This window comes from Artemia sp. Qi Xiang Cuo, chromosome 16 (assembly GCF_049724085.1).
Source record: "Artemia sp. Qi Xiang Cuo chromosome 16, ASM4972408v1, whole genome shotgun sequence".
In the NCBI taxonomy this organism is placed as follows: Eukaryota; Metazoa; Arthropoda; class Branchiopoda; order Anostraca; family Artemiidae; genus Artemia; species Artemia sp. Qi Xiang Cuo.
The window spans coordinates 12,175,799-12,193,629 of NC_142809.1; the positions used below are offsets into that span (position 1 = coordinate 12,175,799).

At 36.2% G+C, this 17,831-nt stretch overlaps 1 protein-coding gene across 1 annotated transcript in view; it reads right to left on the bottom strand.

Moving 5' to 3' along the window:
• Positions 1–11,257, bottom strand: part of MAPk-Ak2 (MAP kinase-activated protein kinase 2) — a 59,394-nt gene extending 48,137 nt beyond the window's left edge. The window contains exon 1 of the mRNA XM_089102626.1: positions 11,070–11,257. Within this exon, the coding sequence (XP_088958752.1) occupies positions 11,070–11,240 (171 nt within the window). The 5' untranslated portion in view covers positions 11,241–11,257. The remainder of the gene's footprint in view (positions 1–11,069) is intronic.
• Positions 11,258–17,831: the final 6,574 nt, after the last annotated feature.

A 17,831-nucleotide genomic window follows, 5' to 3' on the forward strand; every position in this document is an offset into this window, starting at 1 on the left:
TTGAGGATTGTTCTAACCCATTGTATACAGAAATGAATGAAGGTATATTTCTTTCAATAAATGTATAATAATTCCAATCTCACAGCTGAAACTAAGCTAATTTAGGTGAGAGACAAAGAGCCCCAACAACACAACCCCTGACACTAAAACACAAAACAAAAGCATGCTGCTCTTCCATGTATCCATTTTAATTTTGGCAAAGTTGCGAATTTTGCTTGACTCAAGCATTTACAACAAGATTTGATTTGAACCTGCAAATAAGCTTTGCATTTTGCTTGGTTCAAGCAAAATAAACAAGGGTAAAAATTTCAAAGCTAATTCAAGGTAAGACAAAATTGCATCAGATATGTACACTTGTTGAAAGGACAGGTCTAGGGGGGGGGGGGAACAAAGGGGGCAGCAAGCTCTGGGGGCCAGTTCATAGGGGGTGCCAGCTTGTAAGGCACGTTTTAGTCTGATCAAATAAAATTTGAATCCTAGACCAGCTCTGGAACATGCCAAAGGCATGGCTTCTATTATGGAGCAAGATGGCTTCTATTACGTAGATAACAGATGGGATGACCAGGGAAGCTCCCCTCCCTTAGAAACGTCTATATGTAAACGTCTATAATTAAGATTTAAAATTCGTCTGGTAAATACATGTATCGAATCTTCTGTTATATGTCTATGTGTGTGCTTGTTTCAATAAGTGAATTTTAGTACAGGACAGGGACATACGCAGAGGAGTTCAGGTTCCTAACCTCTTCGAAATATCAAGTTTTTGCGAATTCCTGGACGATTCTTAATCAAATTATCAAGAAAAATTTTTGACTTTATTTAAGTATATCCAATTATATCCATTTAAGTTTTATTACGATTGATGCATTTTACGATCAATTGTTTCCAGGATCACGTTCCCAGAGCAACCAGGAATTGTTTTTGTTGATATTGGGCTTATTTAGGTTTTACAATCGACTTCATCAAACTGACTTCAGAAAAAAGAACAGAAAGAGCGCCAGTGCTTACTGCCAATCATCTGGCAAAAATAATTTTTTAATTGGTTTTCTAATGTATTTAAGTATATTCAGCAGCACCAAGGCATGAACATGTGGAGGATGTGCATTCGTTACAGACTTCTTCAAAGTGTTAAACAGTTTGTGGTAACAAACTGTAAGTAAGGAGCAACCCGGCTCAATAGTACCCCAAAACTCTAAAAAACGGAATTTTGATACCAATAGATACAACAAAAGATTTGGATTTTTATGTTGATTTTAAATATATAAGTTTCATCAAGTTTAGTCTTACCCATCAACAGTTACAAGCCTGAGAAAACTTGCCATATTTTCAAAAAAGAAGGAAACAACCGCCCCCCCCCCTAAAAGACTTAATGAAATTATCACTATCAGATTCACCGTATCAGAGAACCATACCGTATAGGTTTCAAGCTCCTGTGTGCAAAAATGTAGAATTTTGTATTTTTTGCCAGACGAAAGATCACAGATGCATGTTTATTTGTTGTTTTTTTTTCCGGGGGAGATCATACCCACCCAGTGGTCCTAGAATATCGCGAGAGGGCTCATTCAAACTAAAATTAAAAGTTGTAGTGCCCTTTTTAAGAAGCCAAAAAGATTGGAGGGCAACTAGGCAACCTCCAACACTCATTTTTTCACCATAGTCACCTGATCAACCAGGGGAAGGGATGCAAGTTATGAACTTTGCTTATTGTTTACATATAGTATTGGTTATTGGGAAGTATACAGACGTTCTCAGGGGGGATTTTTTCTAGTGGGGGATAGGGTCAGGGGGGTGGGAGGGGTTACATGGGAGAAACTTTTCATGGAGGAGATAATTTCAGAGACCACACTGCCTTTCCATGACGATAAATAAAAGTTCAAACAGTGATAAAATTTCACACAAACACTTAATATTTCTGTCACATGTGCAGTGACCGTCATCAGTAGTAAAACTAAACTTAAACAATTAAAAACAATAGTTTATATACGAAATAAAATAAAACTACATACTGTTTAATAATCTAATTCTTTTCAAAGCAAAAATAGAAGCTATTCTCTTTGACGTTTTTGGATCTGGTTCATTAGTGTTGAATAAACTAAAACTTGGACAGAGGTTAACTACATTGGGCGAATTGAACTTAGCTCTATCAGATTTAATGAATTATCTTAGATAGAGTTCAAACCAAATTCACCTGTGTTATGATTTAAAGCTATATTCTTGGAACAAATTTTTTTTTTAATTGTTTTAGTTTAGTTTTACTACTGATGACGGTCACTGCATATGTGACCGAAATATCTAGTTTTTTTTTTAAATTTTATCACTGTTTGTGAAAATCACTGTCTATTAAAAAGGATTTTATCCCTATTTGAACTTTGACTTATTTCCATGGAGGAATTTTTCATGGGGAAAGGGAATTTTCTATGAAGCCGACGCCAGATTTCCCAGCATTATTTAAAAAAAACAATCAGAAATTAATTAGAAAAACAAGTTTTTTCAACTGAAAGTAAGGAAGAACATTAAAGCTTAAAACGAACAAAAAATATTACATATATGAGGGGGGTTTGGCCCCTAGTCAATACCTTGATTTTTACACTAAAGTTTTTTTTTTTGTACTTTCAAAAGAGCTATTTATTCTAATTAAATGGCCTTTATGATTCAGGGGTCATTCTTAAAGAATTGTAACAAAATTCAAACTTTAGTGTAAAGAGCAAGGTATTGACTAGAGGGAAACCCCCTCATATATGTAACAATTTCTGTTCGTTTTAAGTTTTAATGTTGATTCTTACTTTCAGTTTAAAAACTCGTTTTTTTATTTAATCTAGACAGGAGGAGGTGGTCTAATCTGCATACCTTCAAAAGGTGGCAAGAATTTCATGACAACACCAGTGGAAAACTCTATTCTGAGCTTTGAAGGCCCAAAGGAATATGTGGGTGTGGTATTGTAAAGCATTTGTATTTGGGAACTGTTATGTTTAGTCATATTTTATTTATTTTTCCTTTGCCAACTTCAATACTAATATAGTGCTTCCAGTATTGAAGCAACTATAGTATTAAGTTTCAACTTAAATATTTCTGTGAATTGTGTGGTTTATGTGTGCCCGTTTTTTTTAAATAACTAGAAAGATGTATATCATTTTTTTTCTCTTTTCTTTCTGAAAAACCTGTAGAGTTCTTAGGAAATATTAATATTTTAGGCTACAAACTGGTCTTTTCTGAACTTTCACATTGTGTTCAAAGTTGCAATTTGTTTGCATTGATTTGTGTTTGCTAACAATTTCATAGTAAGGACTATATTTATATGCTTACTGAAGGAGTGAACAATAATTCAAATTTCCCAGTTCAAGCACTATTCAGTGGTATAAAAAGCTAAAGATTATCATGTCTATGGTTGGATATTGTAGGAATTATGTTTAATATACTTATTTTAAGAGCATTATGAAAATTATTTATTGGACAAATTGTTTTTAAATATACTCAGATGAGGAAAAAATAGAGTTTGAAAAAAAAAGTTTAACTCCCATAATTTATGTACTACAAAACATTTGGTTGAACTTGTTTTTAACCATTGTTATAAACAACACATAATCTTTTGTCCTCTATATGCAAACACAGTCTTTGCTAAAAATTCTACATTTGTTGAAGTGACTGAAGTGATTGACTCAAAAGGAGTAAATCATCTGCATAAGCAATCCACAACAGAACATAACCTTTACCATAAATAAAAGTCAACTGAATTTGATCAATAGCCCCAAAACAGTAATATCGAAAATCCAAGGAGAAATAATGCTTCCTTGCCTCAGCCCCCTACATAACTTAACATTATAATCACTAAAGTGATTCTTCCACTTAATACAAATATGAGAGGAGCCATACCACTTTTCAAAACCAAAACTACTGGTAGTGGGACATTATTCTTCAGAAGCGCAGTCATAGCCCAAGAATGGTAATTGAATCATACACCACTGCAAAATCTAACGCAAGTGTATAAACTCTATCCCATTGCTTGCAAAAGGATATTATTTCTTGAAAAGAGGGTATGAGCAACATCCATGCTTAGCCCCTTACAGAACCCAATTTGATTCAGGCCTTGGTTACAAGACTCCAGATACTTTAATAAAACTAACTCAAAAACTTTGCTAATCTGGCACAAAACGGTAATCAGCCTGTAATCAGAACATCAATTTGTATTCCCTCCTTTTTTTTTGAAAGGGGTAAAGTGGTAGCACAAGAAAAGCTAGTTGGAAGAACTCCAGAAGGAAGAATAGTGGTAAAAAGAGTAGCAAGAAGAAGGATTGCTTTGTGGGATGCCCATTTTATACTATCATGATCAAAAGAATGCTTACTTTTTAGAGCTTTAATATTAAGACACAAAATACAGAATACCAAGTTTTGAATTACCACTTTTTATTAAGATAAAAGTACACATCCTGGAATGTGTGAGCTTGAAAGGAACTTGTTCAATAACCATTTTCCTGGCTAAGTATGTCAATGGGCCAGAAAAATGTGGTTGATATTTTATATATGTACTAAGATTTTTTAAACTGAGCTTGCTTTAATCCATTTGCCAGGCAAACCTCTGCCCATTTGCTACCTAACAAATACTTTGGATTATATGTTCAAATATTGTAAGTATTTAAGTTTCCTATTATATTATATCGTATCATAGTATTCTTATAATTGTTAACTACTTGGGACAACTAGTCCCAGTGGTTTATATATTGTCAGACCCTGTATTGTTGTGTGTTGGATAAATAAAAGTACTATGTTACAGCCAGCCTCTCTATAATCTTGTTTAAGCTTCATGATTAACACCAGTTGGTACACCCCAAAGTAATTGGTCTAAGGCATGCTACCAAAGTTTACTTACTTTAGGACCATAATTATACCCCTATAAAGGGATTAATAAGGTATCTACTATAACCTCACTTTACAACCATAAACTAACTTTACCCCAAGAGGACTTTGTGAAAGCAACAATTACCTTGAGGATATATTTAACTATGCTGGTATCAGTTGCTTCTAATGAAAGATGCTTCAGCAAATTAAAGTTAATTAAAACCAATCATAGAAACAGGATAGCCATGCAGCCCTTGAAAAATTTGAGTATAATCCACATTGAATATGATATGGCTTTTAAGCTTTCATTTGAAGACATTACAGAGACATTTGCTTTGAAAAAAGCACAAGACAGGATAAGATTGATTGTAGATAATATAAATTGTATATTTACTGATTCACCAATAAAATGTTGTTATGTGGAATCTTAGAGTTTTTTTAAGCCTTATTGGAAATATTAGGAATTACAAAAAAAAATATTTGTAATCATAAAATAAATAAAAAAATAAGCATATTCTTTAAAGAAGTAGAATAATCATAATTTGATGTCTATGATAGGTTTTTAGATTGGGGGGGGGAGAACAGAATGCCAACGTTACCCCAGGTGCTGGCAGGTCTAGATCTGTCCCTGACTTTTTTTTTCTTTTTTTTTTTTTTAATATTCCATTTATCTGGACAAGATTTTAAGCTACATTAGAATTTCATCTGCTTAAAACCTTATGTATCAGGATTTATAATGATATGATGATATCATCATTAAAATAAATAATGATATTATTATAATGGGATTATAATGTCATGATAACTAAATTTTTGGAAACTGTGAAACTGGTGGACATTCTCCTGCCTCAACAGGCAAAAACATTTGACAAAGTAAAGCACTTATTCCTGAATCTTATATTCAGAGCATATTAAATTCAGTTGATGGAGAATCTTGTGCTATGGTTTCAGGCTTTTTTTTTTTTAGCTTGAAGGTCTCAGAGCAAATAACAACCCACTTAACTCTATTTGCTGACAATTATAAACTGTTTGTTACTGTTTAGACTGAAGCAGGGACTTTCCACCTACAACAAGATTTAGACAGAATACTCACATTGTCCACCACTTGGGCCCAGCAGTTGAATAACCCATAATGGATAAATTTTGCACCTTCAGCACAACAGCCCTTACCACACTTACTGCACTAGTGTATGAATAATGCCTACAAACTTTGAAGCTGCCCACCCTGACATATTAACAACAGATGTGTGATGTAATAACAACTGGGAAGCTGCTGAACTCTAGGCTAGTGAAATAAGTATTTATCCTCCCTTTCCTGAACTGCATTCAAGCCACAGCAAAAAAACATCTTCCCTGGTCTTGAAGAAGAGAGCAGCAAAACTTTTTTAGTGTTATAGCAGTGCCATTGTGGAAGGGGTTGACAAAAAAGCCAGTCCAGGCAGGTACTATACCCATTTAAAGTGGTCAATAAAGACTGGACCAATGTTGTCTGGAAGCTCAATTGCAACTCAAATGTCATCTGTAGTTGTCACACCAACACCAGCAAGTAATCTACATGAGGTCATCACCACCTTATCTTGCTGGCAATTGTGATTTGAGGTAATTTAAGGTAATTAGAGGTGATCTACTTAAAACAGTATTTAAAGAAAAGGGCCTTGAAATTATAATTGATAATGAGCCAAAATTTAACAGCCTCAAATGAGCCCAAGCAGCCACAGCAAACCAATCCCTTAGGCTCATTAGGCACACTTTCATTATATGAAAACCATATGATTGGTTATCACATAGGGTTTCCATATTTTATCCCAATTTGAACTTTTATTTATTGTCATGGAAAAGCAGTGTGGTATTCAAAATTATATATGAAAAATCAAGCAAATTTTCTCAGGCACATAATTTCATAAACAGAATAAGTACATGTAAGGTAGCAAGAGAGGGTGGGGGCATATGCCCAATATTGTATTTCATGTGTAATTGCAATACTTTCTGAGGAGTGATGTGTTTTGTTTGCTTTTTTTAAATAAATAAATTCAATTTAAAGTAGATTCAAATGTGGGCTTCTTTTTGGGAGAACCAGTAGCCTATACTCATTACTGTTATTGCAATTATGTGTACTGTGCTTACCAGCCATTAGGGCTATCTATCAGCCTTATATGCTTACTGTTTTTGATGACAATAAACAAATAGACACCCTAGGCCTCTCAAATAGCAATAGATATAGCCCTAAACTTTATGCAAAAATTTGTTATTTTTTAGTGGGTTTGCCATTATCTTTTGTGCTTATTTCTCATCAACAGTTAGTTAGTGATTCTAACTAAGCCAATTTGAAAATAAAATAGCAAAATTTTGTATAAATCTTGTTTCAAGAAGGGGCTGGCTGGAGAGCAATTGTAATGGCAGTTAATATTACATTTGGGAAGAAAATGAAATTGAAAATCTATTGGTATATTTCTTTTTTTTTCTATATTTCCAAGTTCCTATCACAACTCCTTCTCTACTTCTAAGGTTTAGAATATTGCATAAAAGACAGGTTCTGTTTTAACTTAGGGGTTCTGTTTTTAAGACAAGTTCTGTTTTAACTTATATTTTAGCTCAATTTTAATTTGATTTTGCTTTTTAGACTCTAGCTTCCATAAACAATGTTGAAACAACTTGAGTAGATTTTAAACCACATTATGATGTTTTCTTTTAAACTGAAGACAATTTTTCTGTAAGCTCTCTAAAACTTCATGATTCAGGATTTATTACTGTCATAAGGGTTAGAACACTTTCCTTAGTCCTTACTAATACTTTCCTTGGGCTGTAGACCTATTTCTGAGAGTTTCAACACTTACTTATATCAATAATAAAAGTGCATTGCTTCATATACAATTATGGATGAATACATAGCCTACTACAAAATATTTATACTATTTTTTAGAGCAGTGTAAATATTTTCTTTGCCCAGATTGAATAATATTTGGTGCAAAATAATAAAGAAGAAAAAAGTCAAACTGCTGAAAAACATAGGCTAGGGTAAATTTGAAGTAGTTGACCATATCTAAGGGAAACATGCTAGGAGAAACAAGTAGCCTCACCATTAAAATTCCTTATTTTATGCTCTTTCCAAATATCATGGTCAATTTTCTGACAATGAACCAATCACAGGAGGTGAGGGTTTTATTATCAGAAAAGTGACCATAATATTTGGAGATAATTTAGACTAGGCTAATAAGAAATCTAATGATGCTCTTCATTTTGTTAGTACATTTCCTTTAAATACGACAAATCACTTTAAATTTACCAATAGCCTAAAGCTTGGACTTTTTTTTTATTAAGCAAAAACGTTTCACTTTAAGGTCTCAAAACAAAATTTGTGAAGGAAGCAAGTAGCATATGCTTAGGCTTGTGTAATTAGAAGAACATAAAAAGATGCATTTGATGGTGTCTTCAGTCCCTACCTAGCTAATAAATAGAAAAAAGGTAAAAATCTACTTTAGCTATTCTGGCCATCTTGGAAAGAGGTTAGGTTAGGAAAATGAAACTTTCAGGGATGGGTCTACAGGCTAAAGTATGCCCCAGAAAGGTATTTTGAAGTACCTACCATACTCCTTCTCCTTCTAGAGGGTCCGGACCTTTGATGAACTTTAAACATCTGTGTGTTACAAAAGTGAAACCTTGCAAAATAGATCTTCGGCTTAAATGAAGTACAGCACAATTGTTTTCAGCTTCATAACTTTGCTCAATCCTAATTTATAAGGTTTTAAAGATATGCTAATACATTTCCTATATTAAAAAAAAAGATTGATATGGCTTAAAATTCTACTCAAATAACAGAAGTCACATTTTCAACACTAAAACCAGTGAAAAAGAAGCTGATAACTCAAAATTATGGTAAAATGTAGTTTTGTCAAAATTTCAATAAGTAGGCTATATACCTGTCATGTAAGCAAATTTCAGGACCCTCTAGAGGGAAAAGTGGAAGTAGGCAGGGGCGTCCCAAAGGGGGGGAGGGTAGTGACACCACCATTAATTTTTTGGGTATTTGGTTAAAATGCTGCCAAAGCTGAAAATTTCAGCTGAAATTTTGCAAAATCAGCCAAAATTTAGCAAAATTCTTGATTTCTGCAGAAAATTTGGCCTAAATCAATTAGCAATTTGGTAAAATTTACAAAGATAACACCCCCCCCCCCAATAAAATGAGCCTCAGGATGCCCCTGGAGGTAGGTACTTCAAAATACACACTTTGGTAAATTTTTCATTGTTCATATTATTGACTTATGAATAAAGTAAACACACCACTTGATGCCTTTTTTTATGCTCTTTCCAAATATAATAGTCATTTAAGTTGGAAATGAATTTTACCTCCATCCCCTATATATATACCAATTCAAGGTATATATTTGCACATTAGCTCTCATTTACATAAGAAATAAAATTTACCCCCAACCCCCTAATGTGCAAATATATACCCTGAATTGGTATACAAAGGGGTGGGGGTAAAATTCATTTTTGAAAAAAAATAATTATTATTTTTGGAAAGAGCATAAAAAATAGCATCAAGTGGTATGTTTACTTTATTCATAAGTCAATAATATGAATAACAAAAAATTTACCCATACTTTAGCCTGTAGACCCATCCCCAAATGTTTCATTTTCCTAACCTAACCACTTTCCAAAATAGCCTAAAGTAGAATTTTACTGAGAAAGAAAAAATCAAAATTTGGATAAGGTTTATATAAACAGACTATTCAGGGAGCTAAGGAATAAACTTACCTGTATAGTCAGAATTACATCCTGAATCCAAATTTAACATGCATTTGCATTAGAAATGAACTGTACCCCCACCCCTATATGTACCAATTCAGGGTAAATATTTGCACATTAGAGAGGGAGGTAAAGTTCATTTCTGATGCAAATGAATGTTAAATTTGAATTTGGGATGCAATTCTGACTAGCCTATAGAGGTAGGCTAAGTTTGAATGGTAAAATTCAACTTTAGCTACTTTTGGCCATCTTGGAAAGGGGTTAGGTTAGAAAAATGAAACTTTAAGGGATGGGTCTACAGGCTAACTTATGCCCTGGGAAGATATTTTGAAATAACTACATCAACTCCTTCTCTCTCTAGAGGGTCCTGACCTTCAAAAATCTGTGTGTTATAAAAGTGAAACTTTGCAAAATAGATCTTCTGCTTAAATGAAGCACAACAAAATTGTTTTCAGCTTCACAACTTTGCTCAATCCTAATTTATATATGCAAAAACATTTCCTAAATTTTGAAAACAAAGCATTGATATGGCTTAAAATTCTTTTCAAATAACACAAATTGTATTGTCAGAACTAAAGCCAGAGAAAAAGAAACTGGTAACTTGAAATTAATTTAAAATGTTGTTATGTCAAAATTTGAATGACTTGTCATGTAGGCAAATTGGTAGATTTTTGGCAGTTTATATTATTGACTTGGAAATAAAGTGAACATACCACTTGATGTTTTTTTTATGCTTTTTATAAATATAATAATTGCTTCTATCTGAAACTCAAACTTACCCACCCTATCCCCCTAATGTCCAAATATTTAACCTGAGTTTAAACTTACCTCCCATTTACATCAGAAATAAAATTTGCCCCCATCCCCCTAGAAATATATACCCTGAATTGGCATATATATGGGGGGGGGGGCTAAAATTCATATCCGATAAAAATGATGATTGTTATATCTGTAATCAGCATAAAAAAAGGCATCGAATGGTATACTCACTTTATTTGAAACTCAATAATATGATTTGGTAAATATTGACCCACACTTTAGCCTGTAGACCCACCCTTGAAAGCTTCATTTTCCTAACCTAACCCCATTCCTAGATAGGCCTAGCCAAAAGTAGCTGAATTAGAATTTTTTTATAATATTCAGTAGTTTACCATTATATAGGGCCTAGAGGGGGGGGAGTGGAGGTAGGTACTTCAAAGTACCTTCCTGGAACATACCTTAGCATGTAGATCCATCCCTGAAAGTTTTGTTTTCCTAACCCAACCCCTTTCCAAGATAGCCAAAAGTAACAAAAGTAGAATTTTACCAAAGTTCATTTCTGATGCAAATGCATGTTAAATTTGGATTAGGTAGCCTATGTAATTCTGACTATAGAGGTAAGTTTATTTCTTGGCTACCTGAACAGTCTGTTAATATAAACCTTACCCCCGAAATTTACTGATGCAGCACAACTATTATTTAAGCCAAATTTACGAAAAGAGTTTCAATCTTACTTTAAGTGCTCTTTTATGACCAGTAGCCCTGGAGAAACATTCAACCACTTTTCCACTTATCCCAAAGCCTAAAACATTGGGTCCAATCTGATACTCTTCAATTATCGGAAGAGTTTTGTAGTTTACTGGGGCTCTTCCAAATACAGCGGCAGAAATTGGATTAAAATTCATAGTAAAATTTATTTACATTAACAATATTATTTATGTTAGTTCTTCTTTATTTCGCAAACCCCAAGAAAGCAGAGCTGCCTAATTTTAAAATTTTTAACAATTTACGATTTATGACCATGCCGGTCAAATCTATCAAAGAAAGCCAAAAAGAAAAGAAAGCCAAATACCATGAATGGCAAGGCAATTTTCTTGATTTTAGCATCACATTTGTATTTAAAAGGAAAAAATTAAAATTGCAAGGAATAGTTTAAAGAGTTTGCACCAACAGTAATTTGTGTCCAACTGTTCTCTATTAATACCAAGTCTTTTTGACTTATGTCAGATTCCTCCCTCAGATGGAAAAACCGCTGTTCTAAGTTTTCAACTTTTATTAGTTTTAAAAATTAAAACTAATAAGTTTTAAAACCTTGACTCTGATTGGTCAGTCAAGAAATTTATGTATGAAAGTTGAACAATGTTCAACTCGAAAAACTACGAAAGGCGAACGTAATTGGCGCTGTAGTCGTGCGTAATTTTAGTTGTATCGACAAGTGTGACAATAATGGGGCACGGACATTAATCATGGCTCCGAGGAGTTACAAACTGTCACTTCCGTGTCTACTTTTTACCCAGTCTACTTTTTCAAAATGGGTATACCTTTAATTTTGACGGAGATAAAAAGTTTGCAAAAGAGCCTAAGTCTATATTTGTGAAAAAGCTTTACGCCAAAAGGGTGTAAGTCCATGTTATTCGAGATGATGAACCAGTTTTCTCAAGAAAAGTACTGGGGAAGCAGAGAATTACTGCGAAACCTATTTTATTGGGACCTTTCATAGGCAGCGCGCAAACGCTGCTTAAATAAAGAACGATGTGGGTATAATGTGTTTTTTCTCCACCCGGGCAATTCGTATCGAAGAAGCTGTCATAGAAACTTCGAAAAGGGCTCATTCGATTGGAAATTGGAGTGCCTAGTGCTTTTAATAGACGACAGTGATAGGAGGGCAACTAGCCCCCCCCCACGCCAATCATTCCCCCAAACACATCCAATCAAAATTATATGACAGCCATTTTGTTCAACGTATTTTATTTCTAGATACAAAATAGGTTTTTGGAGAGGATAATCCCCCACAACCCTCAGAGCAGTGATTTTAAGCCATGCCCTGGAGGCAAAAAGGTAGTTATAAAAAGCATTGCCGCAGAAACTTCAAAAAAGGTATATTAAATTGGAATTCAGAGGGATAATAACCTTTTAATAGTCGAAAGTGATTGGAGGGCAACTAGCCCCCTCCCACGCCCATTATTTTCCCAAACACATCCAATCAAAATCTTGAGATAGCCATTTTGTTCAGCGTAGGTGATTTCCAGATAGAAAATATGCTTTTGAGGAGGACACTCCCCCACAACCCTCAGGGCAAAGTTTTAAGTTATGCCCTGGGGACATATAAGGTTCTTATAGAAGGCGTTGTCGTAGAAACTTCAAAACAGGCTCATTCCATAGGAAATTTAAAGGGCTAGTACCCTTTTTAATAGTCGAAAGTGATTGGAGGAAAACTAGCCCCCCCCCCCAACGCCCATCATTCCCCCAAACACATCCAATCAGAATTTCGAGATAGCCATTTTGTTCAGCGTAGTTGATTTCAGATAGAAAATATGTTTTTGAGGAGGACACTCCCCCAAACCCCTCAGGGCAAGGGTTTTAAGTTATGCCCTGGGGGCATATAAGGTTTCTATAGAAGGCGTAGTCGTAAAAACTTCAAAACAGGCTCATTTGATTGGAAATTCAAAGGGTTAGTACCGTTTTTAATAGTCGAAAGTGATTGGAGGGAAACTAACACCCCCCCCCCCCCCGCCCATCATTCCCCCAAACACATCCAATCACAATTTTGAGATAGCCATTTGGTTCAGCGTAGGTGATTTCCAGATAGAAAATATGTTTTTGAGGAGGACACTCCCCCACAACCCTCAGGGCAAGGTTTTAAGTTATGCCCTGGGGACATATAAAGTTCTTATAGAAGGCGTTGTCGTAGAAACTTCAAAACAGGCTCATTCGATTGGAAATTTAAAGGGCCAGTACCCTTTTTAATTGTCGAAAGTGATTGGAGGGCAACTAGCCCCCCCCCCCCCCCCAACGCCCATCATTCCCCTAAACACATCCCCAATCAGAATTTTGAGATAGCCATTTTGTTCAGCGTAGTTGATTTCCAGATAGAAAATATGTTTTTGAGGAGAACACTCCCCCAAAACCCTCAGGGCAAGGGTTTTAAGTTATGCCCTGGGGGCATATAAGGTTTTTATAGAAGGCGTTGTCGTAAAAACTTCAAAACAGCCTCATTTGATTGGAAATTCAAAGGGCTAGTACCGTTTTTAATAGTCGAAAGTGATTGGAAGGCTAATAGCCCCCCCCCCCCACGCCCGTAGTTTCAACAAACACATCCAATCAAAATTTTGAGATAGCAATTTTTTTCAGCGTAGTTGATTTCCAGATAGAAAATATGTTTTTTAGAAGGACACTCCCCCACAACCCTCAGGGCAAGGGTTTTAAACTATGCCTTGGGGGCATAAAGATTTTTATAGAAAGCGTTGTCGTAGTAACTTCAAAACAGGCTCATTCGATTGGAAATTCAAAGAGCTAGTACCATTTTTAATAGTTAAAAGTGATTGGAGGGCAACTAGCCCCCACCAAGCCCCTCATTTCCCCAACTACATCCAATTAAAATTGTGAAATAACTATTTTGTTCAGCGTGGTTAATTTCCAAATAGAAAACATGTTTTTGAGGAGGAAGTTGTCGTAGAAACTTCGAAAGGGGCTCATTCGATTGGAAATGGGAGTGGCTAATGCCCTTTCTAATAGTAGAAAGTAATTGGAGGGCAACCAGACCCCCCTCCCCACGCCCATCATTACCCCAAATACATCCAATCAAAATCTTGAGATAGCTATTTTATCCGGCGTAGTTGATTTCCAGATAGAAAATATGTTTTTGAGGAGGACACTCCCCCACAACCCTCAGGGCAAGGGTTTTAAGTTATGCCCTGGGGGCATATAAGGTCTTTATAGAAGGCGTTGTCGTAGAAACTCAAAACAGGCTCACTTGATTGGAAATTCAAAGGGCTAGTACCCTATTTAATAGTCGAAAGTGATTGGAGGGCAACTAGCCTTCCCCCCACGCCCATCATTCCCCCAAACACATCAAATCAAAATTTTTAGATAACCATTTTGTTCACCGTAGTTGATTTCCAGATAGAAAATATGTTTTTGAGGAGGGCACTCCCCCAAAACCCTCAGGGCAAGGGTTTTAAGTTATGCCCTGGGGGCATATAATATTTATAGAAGGCGTTGTCGCAGAAACTTAAAAACAGGCTCATTCGATTGAAAATTCAAAGGGCTAGTACCCTTTTAATAGTCGAAAGTGATTGGAGGGCAACTAGGCCCCCCCCCCCCACGCCCAACATTCCCCCAAACACATCCAATCAAAATTTTGAGATAGCCATTTTGTTCGGCGTAGTTGATTTCCAGATAGAAAATATGTCTTTAAGGAGGACACTCCCCCACAACCCCCAGGGCAAGGGTTGTAAGTTATGGCCTGAGGGTATATGAAGTTTTATAGAAAGCGTTGTCGTAGAAACTTCAAAAATGGCTCATTCGATTAGAAATTGAAATGGCTAGTGCCCTTTTTAATAGTCAACAGTAATTGGAAGGCAACTAACACCCCTCCCACGCCCACCATTTTCCCAAACACATCCGATCAAAACTTTTAGATAGTCATTATTTTCCACACAGTTAAAGTTCAGGAACTTATACCTTTGAGCAGGATACCCCCCCCCCCCCCCCAGAGTCCTCAGAGCAAGGGTTATAAGTTATGCCCTGGGTGTATATAAGTTTTTATTTAAATCTTTGTCGTAGAAAATTGAAAAAGGGCTCATTCGATTTGAAATTTAAAGGTCTAGTCCCCTATTTAATAGTCGAAATTGATTTGAGGGCAACTAGCCCCCCTCTCTCACTTACCTTCTCCTCAAACACATGAAATAAAAATTTTAGATAGCCATTTTATTCAGTGTTTTGGATTTCCAGATAGAAACTATGTTTTTGAGGAGGACACCCCCCCCCCACAGCCCTCAGGGCAAGGGGTATAAGTTACGCCCTGGGGGCATAGAAGGCTTTTACTGAACGCGTCGTCGTAGAAACTTCAACAATGACTCATTCGATTGGAAATTGAAATGGCTAGTGCCCTTTTTAATAGTCGAAAGTGATTGGAAGGCAACAAACATCCCTTCCACGCCCACCATTTCCCAAACATATCCGATCAAAATTTCCTGATAGCCATTTTGTTCCACGAAGTTTAAAGTTCAGGAAATTATACCTTTGAGCAGGACGCTTTCCCCATAATCTTCAGGGCAAGGGGTATAAGTTATGCCCTGGGGGCATATAAGGCCATATGCCATATTTTTTTGAAATGGCAACTAACCCCCCTCTCACGCCCACCATTTCCCCAAACATGTTCAAGCAAAGTTTAGAGATAGCCGTTCTGTTCAACGTAGTTGAAAGTTCTGGAAATTATGTTTTTAGGCATGACAAACCCCCGAGAGTCCCCAGGTCCCCAGCAAAGGTTGTAAATTATGCCCAGGGACCATATAAGGTTTTTAATGATAGAGTTGTCGTCAAAACTTCAAGAGGGGCTCATTCAATTGGAAATTGAGAGGGATAGTGCTATTTTTGATAGTTGAAAGTGATTGGACGGTAACTAACCCCCCCCCCCCCACGCCCAAAATTCCCCCAAACACATCCAATCAAAATTTTGAGATAGCCATTTTGTTCGGCGTAGTTGAGTTCCAGATAGAAAATATGTCTTTAAGGAGGACACTCCCCCACAACCCCCAGGCCAAGGGTTTTAAGTTATGCCCTGGGGGCATATGAAGTTTTATAGAACGCGTTGTCGAAGAAACTTCGAAAAGGGCTCATTCGATTATAAATTGAAATGGCTTGTGTCCTTTTTAATAGTCATAAGTAATTGGAAGGCAACTAAAACCCCTTCCACGCCCACCATTTCCCCAAACACATCCAATCAAATTTTTGAGATAATCATTTTGTTCCACGCAGTTAAAGTTCAGGAAATTATAACTTTGAGCAGGATACCCCCCCCCCCCCCCACAGTCTTCAGAGCAAGGGTTATAAGTTATGCCCTGGGTGTATATAAGTTTTTATTGAAATCTTTGTCGTAGAAACTTGAAAAGTGGCTATTTCGATAGGAAATATAAAGGTCTAGTGCCCTTTTTAATAGTCAAAAGGTGATTTGAGGGCAACTAGCCCCCCTCTCTCAATCACATTTTCTCCAAACACATCCAATCAAAAACTTTTGATATCCATTTTATTCAGTGTTTTGGATTTCCAGATAGAAACTATGTTTTTGAGGAGGACACCCCCCACAGCCCTCAGGGCAAGGGTTATAAGTTATGCCCTGGGGGCATATAAGGCTTTTACTGAACGCGTCGTCGTAGAAACTTCAAAAATGACTCATTTGATTAGAAATTGAAATGGCTAGTGCCCTTTTTAATAGTCGAAAGTGATTGGAAGGCAACAAACACCCCTTCCACGCCCACAATCTTCCCAAACATATCCGATCAAAATTTCCTGATAGCCATTTTGTTCCACGAAGTTTAAAGTTCAGGAAATTATACCTTTGAGAAGGACACTCTCCCCATAGTGTTCAGGGCAAGGGTTATAAGTTATGCCCTGGGGGCATATAAGGCCATATGCCATATTTTTTTGAAATGGCAACTAACCCCCCTCTCACGCCCACCATTTCCCCAAACACATTCAATCAAAATTTAGAGATAGCCATTTTGTTCAACGTAGTTGAAAGTTCTGGAAATTAGGTCTTTTAGGATACAAACCTCATTAGAGCTTTCAATGCATGGGTTGTAATTTGTGCCCTGGGGGCATATAAGGTTTATATAGAAAGTTGTTGTAGAAATTTCAAAAGGGGCTCATTTGATTGGAAATTGAAATTGCCCTTTTTAATAGTGGAATGTGATTGGAGAGTAAATAACCCCCTCTCATGCCCATTATGTACCTAAACAAATTCAAGCAAAGTTTAGAAATAGCCATTCTGATCGACGCAGTTGAAAGTTCTATATACTATGTATTTAAGGATGACAAACCCCCTAGAGTCCCCAAGTCCCCAGCTAAGGTCATAAATTATGCTCAGGGGGCATATAACGTTTTTAATGATAGAGTTGTTGTCAAAACTTCAAAAGGGGCTCAGTCAATTGGAAATTGAGAGGGATAGTGCTCTTTTTAATAGTTGAAATTGATTGGATGATAACTAACCTCTCTCTCATGCCCACCATTCCCCCAAACCTACCCAGTCAAAATTTTATGATAACCATTTTGTTAAACGTTATATAAATCTTGGATAACTGTGCCTGTTAGTATAACAACCCCCCCCCCCCACCCAGCCCTCAGGGTGAGGGTTGTAAGCTATTCCCTGGGGGCATATAAGGTTTTTATTGAAAGCGTTGTCGTAGAAACTTCAAAAGGGCTCATTTGATTGGAAATTGAAAGTGCTAGTCCCTTTTTTAATAACTGAAAGTGATTGGAGAAAGACTAACGTCCCT